This window comes from Protopterus annectens, chromosome 14.part0 (assembly GCF_019279795.1).
Source record: "Protopterus annectens isolate FY-2018-M chromosome 14.part0, PAN1.0, whole genome shotgun sequence".
NCBI lineage: Eukaryota > Metazoa > Chordata > Ceratodontiformes > Protopteridae > Protopterus > Protopterus annectens.
In genome coordinates this window covers 383016666-383034693 of record NC_056748.1, presented here as the reverse complement: position 1 = coordinate 383034693, position 18028 = coordinate 383016666, and the positions used below count along the sequence as shown (strand labels likewise).

At 42.0% G+C, this 18028-nt stretch overlaps 1 protein-coding gene across 4 annotated transcripts in view; it reads right to left on the bottom strand.

Annotated features, from left to right (window-relative positions):
- Positions 1-18028, bottom strand: part of P4HA1 (prolyl 4-hydroxylase subunit alpha 1) — a 635357-nt gene that overhangs the window by 434164 nt on the left and 183165 nt on the right. For all 4 annotated transcript variants that reach the window (XM_044056110.1, XM_044056113.1, XM_044056111.1 and 1 more), the window contains exon 6: positions 151-390. In XM_044056110.1, the coding sequence (XP_043912045.1) occupies positions 151-390 (240 nt within the window). The remainder of the gene's footprint in view (positions 1-150; positions 391-18028) is intronic.

Sequence of the window (18028 nt, the reverse complement as noted above, 5' to 3'; positions counted from 1 at the left end):
ACTCAACAGCATACTCCAAATATGCTAATGACTGGCACAGTTCCCCACTGGCTTCCAATGCTAGCAGTAGGAGCCAAAATTCTGAAAGAAAGCATGCCCTCAGCGCCATAAGCTGCAAGCTACCCCCATGTTTGTTGCACCATAACGCACCTATTTTCAGTAGCCTCTTGGTAAGCTCAAGTGCTTTGTCCATATCTCCTTGTTGGTACAGTGCGTAGCTCAGATAGTCAAGTACTGTGACTTTGTCAATGGCTGCAGGTTCTCCAGCATCCAGCTGCTTCAGGGCTTGACTCATCCACAGCTCAGTGTGATAGTAATCTGCATCACTATAAGCAGTCTTGCCAAGCTCAAAACAGTCATCCACTGTTAAAGATGACTTATGCTTCACACCTATAAAATGGAGGGAGGGAAGACAGAAAATATAAATTAAATCCATCACTTCAGTACTCTGGGCCTTCTACATAACAGCACATTACAAAACCTGGTGCTTGTTCAAGATTAGTCATTTAAAAAAAAACATTGTTTGCTTATTTAAACAATGAACCAAGCTAGCACACCTAAGATAGCAAACACTTGCTTTTCATTAAGGCTTTTTTCTTCAGTCTCACAGACAACCAAATGAAGACCATGACTGTCAAATAAGCTGTACAAATGCAGAGATAAATCATCAATACAGAAAAGCAGAAAGTATGCTAAAGGTAAGTATGTAGTGACTAAAGCAAAAGAGGTCACCTTATAAAACATAAACTGCTATCTCTAAAAGAACCTGGACTACAGTCAGGTAGCAGAGGCTGTACCTTAAGCAACTCCTATGTAAACATTTACCCAACTAGAGGCATACACCTCAGCTGTCCAGACGTTGGCAGAATGTCCACATTTTTCCCTCATATTTTTGGTTTGTTTCTCATACAAATGCAATTTTCTGGCAAAACATTGGCAAATCATTGAGGACTGAAGTCGGAAAGTAATGGTACATATCAGAGTTTCAGACTTCATATCCTTCAGAAAAACTCATGCTACTACAAAACCTGTTATTCCATCAACTTTCTAAGTTTGTAAGAGCAATATTTAAAAATTGCCTCTATTTTGGGTCCCACCATGACATATGTCTTTGTCCAGACTTCTTGTTCTAAGAGGCTGACAGGTATGACTACAGGAAAAGTAAGGATTCACTTTCACTTTATCATTTTCATTATTAATGTTTGCAAGTGATTTAGTAGTTTTATTCAACATTTCCATATACAACATATGGCCAAAGCCAAAAACATCCCAACAAGGGAAACAAATAAAAACATGAGGCAGAATATCAGCATTCCTATCAACAATTACACCTACATTCCCCTACAAGGACTCCACTTCAGAAAGTACAGTTATGTACACTTACCATAAATGTAGATGTCCGAGTGTATTCACTGTTGCAGTCATTACATTTGGGTAATCTGCTGGCAGGTTGCCCTTAGTCGGCCTGAATAACAGAGTCTTGGGTCCTGCGTCGGTTGCTGTCTTTTCTTCCTTGACGTCAGGTCATCAGGGGTATAAAACATGCAGCCAACGCAATTTTAATCAGTTTTTCTTGCCCCAGATGTCCCCAAGTGGGGAGCCAAAAAAAAAAAAAATATATATATATATATATATATATATATATATATATATATATATATACACACATACACACACACATATACATGTAATTTAGAACACAAAAAATATACCTCCAACTAAAAGCAAATACACCAAAATGGCTTTTGAGCATAGTAAAAGAAAGAAGAGGTATAATAAGAGAGAAATAAGGGGCTGGTGGGTGGGTAACCAGGACTGCAACAGTGAATACACTTGAACATCTACATTTATGGTAAGTGTACACAACTGTACTATGTTCTTCATGTTTCACTGTCGCAGTCATTACATTTGGGTAGAATCCCAAAGCTATGGTTGGGAGGATGGAATTATACAGCATTAGGAGCAGCTATAAGGCTCTGCAGGACAGCAGTGGGAAAGCCTGCCCTGGATTTAGAAAAGAGAGGTAAATGGTAATGTTTGGTGAACGTATGAAGTCAACTCCAAGTAGCAGCTTCTAGAATGTCTCTGGTAGGAACCCATCAGAGAAAAGCTGCGGAAGTAGATGCAGCCCTGGTGGAATGGAATCTGATCCCCTTGGGGACAGGTTTACCATGATGCATGCAGCAGAAATGAATACAATGGCTTATCCATTTTGAAATAGTCTGCTTTGAAATAGCCTTTCCCTCTGCCCCTGCAGCAAATGTCACCAGTAATTGCTCAGATTTTCCAGGAGATCTTGTCCTGTTTAAGTAGAATCTTAGTTGTCTGTGTACATCAAAGGAATGCAGAATCTGCCCCCCCCTTGTTCTGTGGATTTGGGAAAAAAGTTGGCAGATGGATGGTCTGATTAACAGCCACACTGGATACCACCTTAGGCATAAAGGATGGATTGGTCCTGAGGGCCACCCTACCCGGATAAAAGATAATGAAAGGCTCCACTGCCATGAGAGCCTGTAGTTCTGAAATCCTTCTAGCTGAAGTAACTGCTAAAAGAAAAGCTGTCTTCCAAGAGAGACATTTTGTGTCTGCAGTAGCAGCTGGCTCAAAAGGAGGTAGAGTGGGTTTTTCCAAAACAAAATTGAGGTCCCATGCAAGAGTTGGTGCTCTCCTGGTAGGTCTTAAATTTTTGGCCCCTCTGAGGTACTGCTTTAGCAGAGGATAAGAAAAGAGGGGAGGTTCTGTGTTGTAATGAGCTGAAATGGCAGAGGCATGTATTTTTATGGAAGAAAAAGACAGGCCCTTGTGAAGCATCTCAGTTAAGTATTGCAGAATCTGAGGAATATTGGGCATTGTTGTGCTTATTCATTGTGCTTGGTTCCAGGCACATAATCTTTTCCATTTATCAGCATAAGATTTTCTAGTACTAGGCCTTCTAGCCTCCAAAATGACATCCATCACAGGTTTACTGAGGGATGTGACTGGTGAAAATAGTTGATTAGCCATGCTGCAAGAGTCAGAGATTGGAGCAGAGTGTGCATAATTTGATAGTTCTGCTGAGACAGTAGATAAGGTGTCTGAGGCAGGTACCACGGAGGAAGGTGTGACATATGGCATAGGAGTGGGTACCAGTGTTGGCGCAGCCAGTCTGGAGAAATCTGAATCATTTTTGTTTTTTTCGTCTGACTTTTAGTAAAACCTTGGAGAGCAGAGGCAGAGGGGGAAAGGCATATACTGTTTTTCCCAGCTGAATGATACAGCATCCACTTTCCAAGCTTTTTTGTGATGAATTCTTGTGCAGAATTTGTCCAACTGATAGTTTTAGAGAGAGGCAAAAAGATCTATGTCTGGGCTCCCCCATCTTTGTGTCAACATGCTGAAGATTTGTGGATCCAGTTTCCATTCGTGTGGGTCCATAAGATTTCTGCTTAGTTTGTCTGCCGGAGTATTTTGCTTTCCTGGCAGGAATTGAGCTTGTAGATGTATTTGGTACACCAAGGCTGTGTTCCACAAAGCCATGGCTAGTCTGCAAAGGGGGTAGGAGTGTGTACCCCCTTGCTTGTTTATGTACCACATAACTGAGGTGTTGTCCATCTTTATCAGTAGTTGTCCTGGATGAAGAAAGTCCTTGAAGGCTGTCAGAGCATTCTTTACAGCTAGCATTTCTTTCTGGTTGATATGCAGGTTCACTTGATTTGGGCTCCATTCGCCCGGAATGCTTCTCCCTGCCAGATGGGCCCCCCCAAACATAATCTGATGCGTCTGTAGTCAGGGTTTGGGTGGCAGGGGGTGGAATGAATGACAGTCCCTTGTTTTGGTGACAGGCCTCTGCCCACCATAGGAACTCCTGTTGCAAGCAAGGGATGATAGGAATCATTGTTTCCAGGCTGTGGCAATGTTGACTCCATAAGCTTTTTAGGTACCATTGAAGTTTCCTCATATGCAGTCTTGCATATGGAATTAGTAGAATGCAGAAAGCCATAAACCCCAAGGCCTGCAGAATTTGCCTTGCAGATAAGCTGGGTTTTTGTGGCCACTTGTTTGAAGTATGTCAAGAATTGAATTTGTTTGTCTGGCGTGATGTAAGCCATCTGGGCAGTTGTATTCAAGCTTGCACCCAGGAATGTAATTATTTGAGAGGGTACCTGTTATGATTTATTTTCGTTTATGGTGTACCGTAGGCATGTTAGAAGCCTTTTTACAAACGCCAGATGTTGTAGAAGAGTGTCCTTGTTTTTGCCTGAATTAGACAATCGTCCAGATAATGATAAATTTGAATGTTTCTTTGTCTGCAGAATGCAATTACTGGTGCCAGGCACTTTGTGAAGACCCTGGGCGCAGTAGATAAGCCAAAGGGCAGTGCAGAGAACTGGTAATGCAAATAGCCTGCTTTGAAGCGGAGGTATCTTCTGCAAGATTCCCTGACTGGGATATGCAGGAAAGCCTCTTTTAAATCTAGAGTTACCAACCAGGCATCTTTGCCCAGCATTGGCAGTAACTATTGTAGAGTCAGCATCTTGAATTTTGGAATGTCCAGGAAAGTATTTAGAATGGATAAGTCCAGAATTGGACACCATGATTTGTCTTTTCTGGGTACCAGGAAAAGTCTTGAATAAAAGCCTTGTCCTTTTTTCCTTTTCTGGTACTGGTTGAATAGCCCCCATATCCATGAGGGACATAACTTGTTTCTGGGCCTCTGCCCACTGATTTGGAGGCAGATCTGGCCATCCATTTGGAATTGGCAATGTGTGGAAATTAAATCTGTATCCCTGGGATACTATATTTAAGATCCGGGGGGGGGGGCTTGCTACTTCCAGATTTGGAGGTGGAGGCACCCCATTGTTTTGTTCTGCAAGTTCCTTGTGATTGAAACCTGGAGCCTTTGGAGTGTCTGGGTCTGACCTGAGCAGCTCTGTTGGGTACTGGAAAGGACCAATTCTTAGTAGGCCAGTGCCTACTGAACCTGGGTGGCTGCACTTGTAGGAAATCTTCTACAGTTTGCATAGATTTAGCTTTGTTTTCCATCTTTTTCAAAACTTCTTCTGCCTTATTACCAAATAGACTGTCCTGTTGTAAAGGAGCAGTCAACAATTTTGCTTTAACATAATCAGGCAGATTTTGCTCCTTGAGCCAAGCATGCCTTCTTATCACAGATCCAGTTACGGTGGCCCTGCAGGAGACCTCCAAGGAATCAAAACCACATTGCAAAGTATGCTTTCCAACTTGTTCAGCTGAATGCAATAAGTCCTGTAACTCTATTTTCCACACAGTCAGAAATCAACAACATTTTCTGTTTCAGTAAGCCCATGACATGCTGTTGATATTTAAGCATATGAAATTGACAGTTTAAAGCCCCGATTGCCAGGGTTGCAGACGTGTAAACCTTCTTACCCCATCTATCCAGTGCCCTGGAGTGTCTGTCAGAAGGGGTAGGATTTTTAGCAGTAGAAGCCTTAACATCACTTGGGACCCTGATAAACTGTTTGAGGATCAGCAGTAGGGTTTTTAAAAAGAAAATTGTGGGAGTAAGGAACACTGTAATATCTGTCTGGCTTACTAGGAGCCAGAGGCAGGGAATCAAGAGCCATGCTGGATTCTGAGAAAACATCATCAACAATGTCTAAAACCGGAGGTATAGCCAAAGGCCTATGCTGAGGAAGAAGAGGGAAATCCCTAAGCCTCTTTTTGGATTCTGAAAAATCCTGACTCTCCCAATGAAAATGTTCCCTTAAGGTATGCAAAGTTTCTCCAAAAGAAAAATCTTCAGGAGGAGAAGCAGAAGGGATGGATTCTTCTGCATCAGAGTCCTCATAAGGTGGAATAGAAAATTCCTTAACAGAAGAGGAATCAGAACAAATGGAAACCTGATCTGAAGATTCATAATCAGTGCCTTGCCTAGGCCTCTTAGCAGGAGGGGGTTGGGAACCCCTGATCAAGGTAATTAAATCCTCAGCCATTTTGATCATTTGTTTTTTAGGCATAGGGGCCTGAACACGTGGCCCATGCGTCAGTTTTTTAGACATAGAAGTTGGTTCTGGCCTTGTTTTTGATGATGGCGTCAGTTTAATATACAAATCTTTAGGCCTGAAAACACCCTCAGAAGCCGGTGCCTGCTCAGCGGCTCCAGACCCTTCTAAGGGAGAGACATCGCGGGTTCACTTGAAGTGTCTCGTGGCATACCGGACTCCAAATGGGTCTTAATAGAGGCCTGCGAATCAAAAGTAGCGGGCATCAGGGGCTGCGAAAGCACCTCACTGAGTACTGGCGACTGGCTTAGGAGAAGCTTAGTCTGTTTTGGACCTCAACGGTCTGTCTTTATCTTTTTCTTTGCATTTTTTGTGAATTCTGGTAGTCAGATTGCTAACCGACGACATTTCTGGATAGTTAAATCTTGAGCCAAAATATTCAGAAGCAAAAATATACTGACGCTTAATAATGCATTCGTTAAATTTAGCACAAAACCGACAGCTAGGCACATTGTGGTCAGGGCCTAGGCAAGGAATACAGTACAAATGAAAATCCTTATGAAGTATTTGCTTCCTACAAGTAATACAATTATTAACTTTTAGTGACATCGGTAAGGAGCAAGAAAAAGTTTCCCCAACGGGGTACTTAGCTTTAGGTTGAAGACTTCGGTTCTGAAACTCGAAAATGAAAATTTCAGAAGTCAGCCGACCGGCACTTGCGAAATGCTTCTGCTTCGGGCATCGCGCGGCAAGAAAGACTGATTAAAATGGAGTCGGCTGCATGTTTTCTACACCTGACGACCTGACGTCATGGAAGAAGAGACAGCAACCGACGCAGGACCCAAGACTTTGTTATTTAGGCAGACTGAGGGCAACCTGCCAGCAGATTACCCAAATGTAATGACTGCAACAGTGAAAGACGAAGAACATCCACTAAAATGTAATACATAAAATTACACGGTAATCGAAGAAATAGTTGTAAACCATAAATACGTTAAAAACAGAACATATGTGATTGCTACACGAAGTCAAAGGCCCGCCATGGGGGAATATGGTAGGAAATTGTATCAATGACGGTATACAGGAAGTAAGCTATGCTAAATGTCAATATTTTTTGATGCTCAGTACAAGAAACCAGGTTCATGTCAGACCACAATTGAGGAAACTTGTTAGTGACTTCAAAAAGTACAGTTGTGTACCTACCATAAATGTAGATGTTCGAGTGTATTCACTGTTGCAGTCATTACACTTGGGTTATCCTGCTGGCAGGCTACTCGCAGTCGTTCTGAATTCCAAAGTCTAGATCTGGTGTCGGTTGCTGTCGCCTCTTCCCTGACATCAGTGCACCAGGGGTATAAAAGATGCAGCCGACGCCATTTTCTTCAGTTTTTCTTGCCCCAGATGTCAGGTGCCCCCCAAATTGGTAGGCTGAAAATTATGCCAATAAGTATGCATGCACAAAAATAAACATTTCCTTCATCTACAAGCAAATACACCACATACGTTGTATAGGACAGAGAAGTACAGGTAAGTCCCAGCAAAGAAAAGGGGGATGGTGGGTGGGTAACCTGGACTGCAACAGTGAATACACTCGAACATCTACATTTATGGTAGGTGCACAGCTGTACTATGTTCATCGTGTTTCACTGTTGCAGTCATTACACTTAGGTTGAATCCCAAAGCTGAGGTTGGGTGGCTGTGTCTAAATAGGATTAGGAGAGGCTATAAGGCCCTGCAGCACTGCAGTGGCAAAGCCTGCTCTGGATTTAGAGTAGAGAGGTAAGTGGTAGTGCTTGGTAAAAGTGCGTACTGAACTCCAAGTTGCAGCCTCTAAAATGTCTTTGGTTGGTACTCCTCTGAGGAAGGCTGCTGAAGTGGCCGCTGCTCTGGTTGAATGAGGCCTAATGCCCTTAGGCACTGATTTGCCATTTTGTGAATAGCAGAAACAAATGCAGTGGTCTATCCATTTTGAAATAGTCTGCTTTGAGATAGCCTTTCTTTGTGATCCTGTAGCATATGCTACTAAGAGTTGCTCAGTCTTTCTGAAGGTCTTAGTTCTGTCCAAGTACAAGCGTAGCTGTCTGTGTATGTCCAAAGAATGCAGGAGCCTCTCACCCTTATTCTGTGGGTTTGGATAAAAGGTAGGCAAATGAATGGTTTGGTTAAGGGCCACACTGGACATTACCTTAGGCATAAATGTCGGGTTAGTCCTCGGAGAAACCCTGTATGGATGGAAAATGATAAAAGGTTCCACAGCCATGAGTGCCTGTAAATCTGAGACTCATCTTGCAGAGGTTATTGCTAGGAGCAGAGCCGTTTTCCAAGATAAGAACTTTATTTCAGCTGTATTGGCTGGCTCAAAAGGCGGCAGTGTGAGTTTTTCCAAGACATAACTGAGGTCCCATGCAGGTATTGGTGCTCTCCTTGGGGGTCTTATGTTTTTGGCCCCTCTGAGGTACTGCCTTAGTAACGGATGTGAAAAAATTGGTGGTTCTGTATTGTAATGAGCTGAAATGGCAGAGGCATGGATTTTAATTGATGAAAAGGATAGGCCTTTGTCCAGCATCTCAGTTAGGTATTGTAATATCTGAGGAATATTTGGTACAAGCGTGTCAATTCCTTGTGCCTGGTTCCAAGCACAGAATCTTTTCCATTTTTCTGCATAAGATTTTCTGGTACTGGGCCTCCTGACCTCCAAAATAACATCCATCACTGCTTTAGAGAGAGGTGTGTTCTGAATGGCTACATTATCCGCCATGCTGCCAGATTGAGAGTTCCGAGTTGGCTGTGCATGATCCGATTGTTTCGTTGGGTCAGTAAATGAGAAATTACAGACGCAATGTCCACGCTGGGCCTTGAGACAAGCTCTTTAGGATTGGGTACCAGTGCTGGCGGGGCCAGTCTGGCGCAATCAGAATCATTTTTGGCTTCTCTTGTCTGACCTTTAGGAGTACCTTGGGGAGGAGAGGCAGAGGAGGAAAGGCATACACTGTTAGGGTTTTCCAGCTGAATGATAGAACATCCACTTTCCATGCTTGTTTGTGATAAGTCCTTGTGCAGAATCACTGTAGTTGGCAGTTGTGAGGGGAGGCAAATAGATCTATGTCTGGGCATCCCCATTTCTTTATTATCATGCTGAAGACTTGTGGATCCAGTTTCCACTCGTGGGGATCCGTGAGGTGTCTGCTTAGTTAGTCTGCCAGAATATTTTTCTTTCCTGGCAGGAATTGTGCTTGCAGGTGTACTTAATAAGTCAATGCTGTGTCCCACATAATCATGGCTTGTCTACAGAGGGGGTAGGAATGAGTGCCTCCGTGTTTGTTTATGTACCACATGACTGTAGTGTTGTCTGTCCTTATCAGTAGTTGTCCTGGATGGAGTAGATCCTTGAAAACTGTCAGGGCATTCTGAACAGCTAGCATCTCTTTTTGATTGATATGAAGATGCCTTTGGCTTGTGGGCCATGTGCCCTGAATACATTTTCCTGCCATGTGGGCCCCCAGGCATAATCTGAAACATCTGTTGTTATTGGCTGCCTGGCTGCGGGTAGGGTGAATGGCTGTCCCTTGTTGTGGTGAAAGGCCTGTGCCCACCATCGAAACTCCTGTTGCAGGCAAGAAATGAGGGTAATTAATGCTTTCAGGCTGTGACAATGTTGAGTCCAAACACTTTTTAGATACCAGTGTATTTCCTCATATGCAGTCTGGCATATGGAATTAGCAGAATGCAGGATGCCATGAAGCCCAAAGCCTGCAGAATTTTTCTTGCAGATAACTGGGTCTTTGTTTCCAAAATTTCGAAGTAAGAAGTCAGTTGCCTTTGTTTGTCTGGCATGAGATAAGCCATCTGGGCAGTTGTATTTAAGCTTGCACCCAGGAATATTATCTCTTGAGAAGGTACTAGATTTGATTTCTTTTCGTTTACTGTGTACCCTAGGTAAATTAGTAATCTTTTTACAAATGCCAGATGCTTTAATAGACTGTCCTTGTTCTCTGCTTGAATAAGGCAATCGTCCAAGAAAGGATATATTTGAATTCCTCTTTGTCTGCAAAAAGCAATTACTGGTGCCAGGCATTTTGTGAAGACCCTGGGCGCAGTAGATAAGCCAAAGGGCAGTGCAGAGAATTGGTAGTGCATTGAGCCAGCTGTGAATCTGAGGTATCTTCTGCAAGATTGTCTGACTGGAATATGCAGGCATGCCTCTTTTAGGTCTAAAGTCACAAGCCAAGCCTTCTTGCCCAGCATGGGCAAAAGCTGTTGCAGAGTCAACATTTTGAATTTTGGAACGTCCAGAAATGTGTTTAGAGTAGACAGGTCCAGTATTGGTCTCCAGACTTTGTCTTTTCTGGGTACCAAGAAAAGTCTTGAGTAAAATCTTTGTCCCTGCTCTTGCTGTGGTACTTGCTAAATGGCCATCATTTCCATGAGGGATGAAATTTGTTTTTGTGCCTCTGCCCATTGATTGTGTGGCAGGTCTGTCATACCTTTTACCCTTGGCAGGGTGTGAAAGTGGAACCTGTAGCCCTGGGACACTATATTCAAGACCCATTTGTCCTGGGTGATCATGTGCCAATTTTGAGAAAAAAGTGCTAGTTTTCCCCCTAAGTTGACTGCTAAAAGATAAGTGCTTGGTGCTGGCAGAGGAAAGTCATCGGGACTGTTTCCTATATGGCTGTGATTTGTCTTCTCTGCCTTTGGAGGTAGAAGCACCCCACTGTTTAGGCTTGTATGAGCCCTGGGGCTGTGATCTGCCTCTGGGGTGTCTGTATCTGCCTCTTTGTGGCCTGTTTGACACTGGAAAGGACCAATTCTTTGTAGGCCAGTTCCTGCTAAATCTGGGTGGCTGTACCTGTAGGAAATCCTTTACTGTTTGCATAGATTTAGCTTCGTCCTCCATTTTCTTCAACACCTCCTCTGTTTTAACACCAAATACTGTATCATGCTGTAATGGTGCATCTAATAATTTTGCTTTAACATGATCAGGCAGATTCTGTTCCTTTAACCAAGCATGCCTCCTAATGACAGAAACCGTAACTGCAGCCCTGCAAGAGGCCTCCAGAGAATCAAAACCACATTGCAATGTATGCTTTCCCACTTGTTCAGTTGCATGCAATAAATCCTGCATTTCCTTATTTTCTGCACAATCAGAATTTGACAACATTTTCTGTTTTAACAGTGACATTACGTACTGCTGATATTTAAGCATATGAAATTGACAATTTAAAGCCCTCACAGCCAAAGTAGCAGAAGTATAAACCTTTTTTCCCCATCTGTCCAGTGCCCTTGAATCTCTATCAGAGGGGATAGGGATTTTTGCAGTAGAAGCCTTGACCCGTTTGGGACCCTGATAAATAGTTTCTGGGTCAGCAGCAAGGTTTTTATGAAGAAATTTATGTGAATCTGGAAGCCTGTAGTATCTGTCTGGTTTAACAGGGGCAGGAGGTACAGAGTCAGGAGAAAGTCCGGACTCTGAAAATACATCATCTACAATGTCTAACACAGGAGGAATAGCTAAAGGCCTGTGCTGAGGAAGTAAAAGAAAATCTCTAAGGCTTTTCTTAGATTCTGAGTAGTCTTGGCTCTCCCAGTGGAAGTGCTCCCTCATGGTATGCAGGGTTTCCCCAAAAGAATAATCCTCAGGCAGTGAGGCTGAAGGTATAGATTCTTCAGCATCAGAATCCTCGTAAGGAGGAAGAGAGTATTCCTGTTCAGAAGAGGAGTCAGATGAAATGGAAACCTGATCAGATGATTCATATTCTATGTCTTGCCTAGGCCTCTTGTCAGGGGGGGATGGGAACCCCTGATCAAGGTAATTAGGTATTTGGCCATTTTGAGCATCTGTTGTTTAGGCATGGTAGTCTGTCCAGGAGAATTCTGTACTTGTTTCTTTGTCTTTAGTACTGCTTTAGGCTTTACATATAACTGTGTAGGTCTGAAAACACCCTCAGAGGCCGATGCCTGCTCAGCGGCTCCAGACCCATCTGAGAGCATAGTTTCCGAGAGTCCAATACCTTGAGTATCCAAAGGCCTAGCTGGCTCCACGTGGGAGTGGTCAGCGGCCTGTGGCTCTGAGGTAGCGAGCGCCAGGGGCTGCGAAAGCGCCTCACTGAGAACCAGCGACTGGCTTAGCGGCAGCCTCGTCGGTTTTGGACCTCGGATGCCTGTCCTTTTCTTTTTCCTTGCGCTTTTTATAAACTCCGGTCGTCGGCTGTTCCAATGGCATTATATAATTGAATCTTTGGCCAAAATAATGAAAGGCAAAATCGAACAGACGCTTAATAGTGCGTTGGTTAAATCTAGCACAAAACCGACAGCTAGCAACGTTGTGATCAGGGCCTAGGCAAGGAATACAGTAAGAGTGAAAATCCTTATGAGGTATTTGCTTCCCACAAGAAATACAATTGTTAACTTTTTCTAACATCGGTCTGGAGCAAAAAAAAAGTTTCCCCAACGGGGTACTTAGCTTTAATGAAGACTTCGGATCTGAAATTCGTTTTCGAAAATCTCAGGAGTCGGCCGACCGGCACTTGCAAACTGCTTTTGCTTCGGGCACCGCGCGGCAAGAAAGACTGGAGAAAATGGCGTCGGCTGCATCTTTTATACCCCTGGCACACTGACGTCAGGGAAGAGGCGACAGCAACCGACACCGGACCTAGACTTTGGAATTCAGGCCAACTGTGGGTAGCCTGCCAGCCTGATAACCCAAGTGTAATTGACTGCAACAGTGAATCACGATGAACATCATTTCTGAGAAGGGAGAATGTCCGTGTGGAAAGCTCAGATTTTTATACAACAGACATACTTTCACAATGAGACGTCTTCTGTTTTAAGAAGAGGGAGGAGCATAGGGTGACGTACAAGAGTGGAGGAAGATGCACACAGGTGGATTATATCCTATGTAGGAGGGCCAGTCTGAAGGAGATTGGAGACTGTAAAGTGGTGGCAGGGGAAAGTGTAGTTAAGCAGCATAGAATGGCGGTCTGTAGGATGACGTTGGTGATCAAGAAGAGGAGGAGAAGTGTGAAAGCAGTGCCAAGAATTAAATGGTGGAAGTTAAAAAAGGGTGATTGTGAAGTGGAGTTTAGGGAAGAGTTAAGATAGTCACTGGGAGGCAGTGGAGAGTTACCGAATAGCTGGATAACTACAGCAGAACTAGTAAGGGAGACTGCTAGAAAGGTGCTTGGTGTGACATCTGGACAGAGGAAGGAGGACAAGGAGACCTGCTGGTGGAATGAGGAAGTACAGGAGATATACAGAGGAAGAGGCTGGCGAAGAAGAAGTGGGATTGTCAAAGAGATGAAGAAAGTAGACATGAGTATAAGGAGATGAGGCGCATGGCAAAGAGAGAGGTGGTGAAAGCTAAGGATAAGGTGTATGGAGAGTTGTATGAGAGATTGGACACTAAAGAGGGAGAAAAGGACCTGTACCGATTGGCTAGACAGAGGGACAGAGCTGGGAAAGATATGCAGCAAGTAAGGGTGATAAAGGATAGTGAGGGAAAGGTACTCACACGAGAGGAGAGTGTGTTGAGTAGATGGAAAGAGTATTTTGAGAGGCTGATGAATGAAGAGAATAAGAGAGAGAGAAGGTTGGATGATGTGGGGATAGTGAATCAGGAAGTGAAACAGATTAGCAAGAAGGAAGTAACGACAGCTATGAAGAGGATGAAGAATGGAAAGGCTGTTGGCCCAGATGACATCCCAATGGAAGCATGGAGGTGCTTAGGAGAAATGGCAGTGGAATTTTTAACTAGATTGTTTAATGAAATTTTGGAAAGTCAGAGGATGCCTGAGGAGTGGAGAAAAAGTGTTTTGGTACCGATCTTTAAGAATAAGGGTGATGTGCAGAGCTGCAGTAACTACAGGGGGATAAAATTGATCAGTCACAGCTTGAAGTTATGGGAGAGAGTAGTAGAAGCTAGGTTAAGAAGGGAGGTGATGATTAGTGATCAGCAGTATGGTTTCATGCCAGAAAAGAGCACTACAGATGCGATGTTTGCTCTGAGAGTGTTATTGGAGAAATACAGAGAAGGTCAGAAGGAGTTGCATTGTGTCTTTGTAGACTTAGAGAAAGCATATGACAGGGTGCCTAGAGAAGAGTTGTGGTACTGTATGAGGAAGTCGGGAGTGGCAGAGAAGTATGTAAGAGTGTTACAGGATATGTACGAGGGTAGTGTGACAGTAGTGAGGACTGCAGTGGGAGTGACAGATCCGTTTAAGGTGGAGGTGGGATTACATCAAGGATCAGCTCTGAGTCCTTTCTTATTTGCAGTGGTGATGGACAGGTTGACAGATGAGATCAGACAGGAGGCCCCGTGGACTATGATTTTTGCAGATGACATTGTGATCTGTAGTGAGAGTAGGAATCAGGTTGAGGAGACTCTGGAGAGGTGGAGATATGCTCTAGAGAGCAGAGGAATGAAGGTCAGCAGGGCTAAGACAGAATATATGTGTGTAAATTAGAGGGAGGGTAGAGGAATGGTGAGGATGCAGGGAGTAGAGTTGGTAAAGGTGGACGAGTTTAAGTACTTGGGATCAACAGTTCAGAGTAATGGTGAATGTGGAAGAGAGGTGAAGAAGAGAGTACAGGCAGGGTGGAATGGGTGGAGAACAGTGTCAGGAGTGATTTATGACAGACGGGTACCAGTAAGAGTTAAAGGGAAGGTCTACAAGACAGTAGTGAGACCAGCTATGTTATATGGGTTGGAGACAGTGGCACTGACAAAAAGGCAGGAGTCAGAGCTGGATGTGGCAGAGTTAAAGATGTTAAGATTTGCACTCGGTGTGACGAAGATGGATAGGATTAGGAATCAGTATATTAGAGGGTCAGCTCATGTTGAACAGTTTGTAGACAAAGCAAGAGAGACGAGATTGCGTTGGTTTGGACATGTGCTGAGGAAGGATGATGGGTATATTGGGAAAAAGATGCTAAGGATGGAGCTACCAGGTAAGAGGAAAAGAGGAAGGCCTAAGATAAGGTTTATGGACGTGGTGAGAGAGGACATGCAGGCGGTTGGTGTGACAGAGCAAGATGCAGAGGATAGGAAGAAATGGAAAGAGATGATCCACTGTGGTGACCCCTAACGGGAAAAGCTGAAAGATGATGATGATGATGATTGTCTTCTACCTGAATATCTGGTATAAGGATAGCCAATAGAAGATTCAAATATTCACGTTTATCTTGAAATACCTTGTTTCATTTTAATACTTCTAACATTACACTTTAGCTAATTGATTTGCCCCAGTTAATTTGTAGAGAGTTAGTCAGGCATTATGAAGTAGCATGAATTGTTGAGGTATGAACTTTTTAAAAAACGCAGGATTTTATATGTGGCACTCCAAACTGCTTACCAATCTGGGAAGACATTCTTTTCTTTCAGTAAAACTTGAGGACTGAATGCCAAAATAATACTGAGAATTTAGTATCAAATTACATATAAAGGAAAATCCATTTTAAATATATCATCAACAACCAAAACTGGGGAAAATTTTGCAACTGCAATTCTTATCAAGTTGCATACTGGAAGAGCACTGGACCTGAGGAGCCATGCACTCTACAGTTTTACCATAGGAATTAAAGTATTCCAATTAACATAGGACATGGGCATTTATCTTTTATCACTGGAAATTTAACAGAACCAAATGATTCATTTTTGAGACTAACATCTGAATTATCTAAAAGAGACTGAAAAATTTTTTTCAGAGTTGGAGTATTCGAGATTAAACTAAAATTTTAATAACTGAAAGTAAAGAGGGTGCTTTAAGTTTAACCAAAATATAAGAATCCAGGTGAGATACCAATGATGGTCACTTACACTCAAAATCATGCACACTGATCAGTCAGCCCAACCAGTGTGCCCTCTGTAAATCATGCATATACCAATAGAAAAAGTCCTGTCGCCTGGACTTTCTTCTATTAATATATGCTACAGAGCTTTCCAGTTTTCTTGAGTTTAAAAATAAAACAAAAGACTTTGAAAACCAGACAGTACAAAGGTGCGAGAGAGAAAGGACAGAGAAAATACAAGGAAAATCAGATACATTATGCAAAACTAAATAAACATATCTGATCATCCTTACATTTCAGCCCTGTCTCTCCTGTACCTCCGAAATGTCTGGATTTCAAACTATTTTTTTATTAAAAAAAAAAAAAAAAAGAGGTCTTCCTTTCCAAAACACAGATGTACTTGTAAGAGTGGGAATGTCAAGTCCCAAGGCATGGACAGTACATCAAGAACTCCCCAGGATACCAGAAAAAAAGTGGAAACACCATGGCACTGTTTATTTAAGAAAAGTAAGTAATTTTTTTCTTAAATAATGTCATTGTATAAAGGCAATAACCAACTCCTGGGTGTGAAATATTGAAGATTTAACCACAGTTACTTTTGTTAGTATTCATGATTAAGCCACACCAACTACGGGTAAATCTTCAACATATCACACCCAGTCTTTGGTTATTGCTACAATAACCTAACAACAAGAATCTAAATAAGAATATATAAAAGAACTACAACCGAGATGACTTGATATAGTTTGACAAGTCTTAAAATAGCATAAAAGATAGAAAATTTGGGATTTTTACACTCACACTTTAAAGTCTGGATTAAAGATTATTTAAACTTATCTGGGATTCTTCTTGCTCTATAAACACTAGAAATCAATTTATACATTTTAATAATTTGTTTGGAAAAGCAAAACAGAGATTTTATAAAAATAAAATATCTTGGGGGGAAACATGCTCCTACATGCACACTAAATTTAAATATATCATAATTTTGTAGGTCAGCCTTTACTTTTCTAGAACAAAATTTAAGATTTACTCAAATGAATACAGTGTGTATCAGATTTACAACTAACATCCAAACATTTGAGTTCTTTAAGATAAATATAAATTCCTGTTCCCAAAGGGGAATTGAGTATCTAGTCTGCGAAGATAATGGCTGACTTGTCAAAATTCGGTTTATAGTCTGAAGCTTTACTGTAGTCCTCTACTGGTTCTAGTAAGTGTGGGATAGAATTTACTGGGTTCTGACACTATAAAAGAATGTCAGTGAATGAAGTAATGTTGAAGTAGGAATTTAAAAAAATGCAGTTTCTCTTACGAAATGATCCTATGAAAGTTTGTAAAAGAAAGTCTTGAGAAAAACAATGAAGAGATTGGGGACAGGTCACCCCTTCCCTGTTCCCTATAGAAAATCTTATGAGTGATAAAGTCCTGCCATTGATTGTGATGCATGTAAGAGCTGAAAGACAGAACATTTTTTAAAGCTTAAAGATAATTACCAGGAAAAAAATTAAGGACTCAGGAAAATGGCAACATGGACTCATCCAAATGCAATACTAGCCTTCAGTTCAAATACTCCCCATTGATTATTTGAACATGTACGGTGATATAAAATTAACTACAACATCATACTGTTATCCTGAGTATGCCTCTGTTCCATAAACCTGACTGAAATGTAAAAATTACTGTGACCTGCAGCTATCTGAAAATATTCAGCAAGCATCCCGGAATAGATTTCAAAAATATCAACATTAACTGAGAAATACAACGAAAGTCACAGATGGAAACTTTTAACTAAAAGCAGATCAGAGTTTTCTTTAAACTAAAAATGTCTTCAACTGGTAGACATACTTGTAGAAATATCACAACACTACAGCCATGTGTAAGAAGGACATACAGAACACTGTGTTACTGATTCTTTATACCAGCTGAAGCATTAATGTTGTATGTTTGCCCAAAAAGCTAGCACCTGAATATTAGGAGTTACACATTTATTAAATGAGGCCAGCTTTAATGGATTACACAAGGTTCCACATAACTCATTTTTGCAGCTGGATGGAAGTTTACATTGTTTTTCCCCCCTTAATGTTACCTGCTGCTTGGTCTGAAATGTGCGGTATTTTCCTGTTTGATGTGTAAATACTTGTTGATAACACTGTGACACTAGCTATGGTTGCACAACTTCAACAAGACTGGTATCATACATCATATGCCAGTTAAAAAATGATAAAAAGTAGCACTGAAACCATCGGGTCTTTGAGCCATACCTTTTCTGAACTGTG